We start from the raw sequence: 1606 nt of genomic DNA, 5'->3' as shown, positions 1-1606 counted from the left end.
AGAGCATAGGCCACGAAGGCCGCCCGCTCCCCCGGGTGCGGCTCCTGCACCCCCAGCCCCATGTAGGCACAAACACGCTCCAGCCACACCTCCACACAGGCGGCCAGGTCCACCCTGGGGCCCTGACCAGCAGCCGGAGCCAACATCTAGGGCAAGGGGTCGGTGAAAGATGAGGGACCCAGAGTGCAGCGTGGGGCCTGGCTCACCCCAGGTGGCGGGTCTGAGCCGGGGTGATGCCACCCCCCTGCCAGCGGCCGGTGCAGCGCTGCCCTACCTGCCCGAGGCGTGGCTTCTGAGTGGGGACTGGCCCACCCCTCCCCCATGCGAGGGCTGGCCTTGGGGTCTGCCCTCTAGGGTGCAGCTGGAGAAGGGTACTGACCGGGTCAGGGGGCACCTCGGTGCCTGAGAAGGCAGTGACGAAGGAATGTGCCAGGGTTCCCGCCACGGGCACGCCGCGCAGCTGCCCTGCCAGCACGTTGCTGCTGCCATCGAACCCTAGGCCAGAGCATCAGGCAGGGGCGGAGAGCTTCAGGCGGTGGGGAGGGGGGCTCTGGGCAGGGCCTCCCCTCTTTGCCTCGCTTCCCAGGCGCTCACCCCCCAGGTAGCTGTAGGTGGAGGCCGTGAGACCCCCGTCCGGGCCCTGAGCGCGCCGCAGCCCCATCTCCAGCAGCCGTTTCTCTGGCCCCGCAATCAGGCGAAGCCGCGCGGCGTTGGTGGAGATGAGGCTGTGGAGATAAGAGGGCAGCGCACCTGCGGTGAAGGTCACGAGGCCCCCGGAGCCTCGCGCCCTCTTCCAGACCCTGCGTCCCGCCCACGGAGCTCGGACTCGGGCGCACGGGGCCACGCCCACGCCCGCAAGGGCCGGCCCCCAGCGAGCCTGCGCCCCCGCTCAGTGGCGCCCCCGGCCGGTCGGCCCCACCTGGCGTAGCCGACCAGGCAGAGGAGCGGCGTCTCCAGCAGCTGCACCACCAGGAGCGGCCCGGACACCTGCAGCAGCGGCACCTGCGGGGAGGGTGTCAGCTGGGCGCCGCCCGGCCCCACTCAGGCCCGCCCCTGCGCTCTGCTCAGCCCGCACTCACGCCGGGGAAGGCGAGGGAGCCCTCGGGCAGGGCCCGCACCGTCACCCCGGAGCAGTCCAGGGCCCGGAGGTGCTCGAAGAACGCGGGGTCAGTGTCTGGGGGCAGCACCGAGGCCAGGAACTGCACGTCTGGGGGCGACAGAGGCCCGCGTGGGCTGGGGCGAGCGCGCTCGTGGGGGAGACGGCTCGTCGGGTCGCGGGAAGGGAAAGGGTCGCGTCGGGTTGGTGGGGCCCCTGGCGGGGACGAGGGGCCGTGGGGGTACCTGCGTCCCGCAGGCGGAAGGTGCGCAGGAAGCGCACACAGTCGCGCAGTCCCGCGGCCAGAGCGAAGGCGCCGCCGAAAGGGCAGTGGCGGAAGAAGAGCTCGAACTCGGCGGGGTCGCGCGCCCGGCCCGCGCGCCAGTAGCCCAGCGCCATGGTGACCTGGTAGAGGTCGGTGAGCAGCGGCCGCGCCGCCGCGCGCTCTTCGGGATCCTGCTCCGCCGCCATCTCGCCCCGGCCTCCCTCCCGGGCCCACGTGACACCGTG

At 73.1% G+C, this 1606-nt stretch overlaps 1 protein-coding gene across 1 annotated transcript in view; it reads right to left on the bottom strand.

Moving 5' to 3' along the window:
* Positions 1 to 1600, bottom strand: part of NAPRT (nicotinate phosphoribosyltransferase) — a 3134-nt gene extending 1534 nt beyond the window's left edge. Inside the window, exons 1-6 of the mRNA XM_011374950.2 lie at positions 1342 to 1600; positions 1080 to 1207; positions 920 to 1002; positions 595 to 725; positions 380 to 495; positions 6 to 146 (exon numbers count right to left, since the gene is read on the bottom strand). Of these exons, the coding sequence (XP_011373252.2) occupies positions 6 to 146; positions 380 to 495; positions 595 to 725; positions 920 to 1002; positions 1080 to 1207; positions 1342 to 1567 (825 nt within the window). The 5' untranslated portion in view covers positions 1568 to 1600. The remainder of the gene's footprint in view (positions 1 to 5; positions 147 to 379; positions 496 to 594; positions 726 to 919; positions 1003 to 1079; positions 1208 to 1341) is intronic.
* Positions 1601 to 1606: the final 6 nt, after the last annotated feature.

This window comes from Pteropus vampyrus, unplaced genomic scaffold (genome assembly GCF_000151845.1).
Source record: "Pteropus vampyrus isolate Shadow unplaced genomic scaffold, Pvam_2.0 Scaffold256, whole genome shotgun sequence".
Lineage (NCBI taxonomy): Eukaryota > Metazoa > Chordata > Mammalia > Chiroptera > Pteropodidae > Pteropus > Pteropus vampyrus.
The sequence above is the reverse complement of the archived record's forward strand: the minus strand, read 5'-3'. Positions and strand labels throughout refer to the sequence as shown.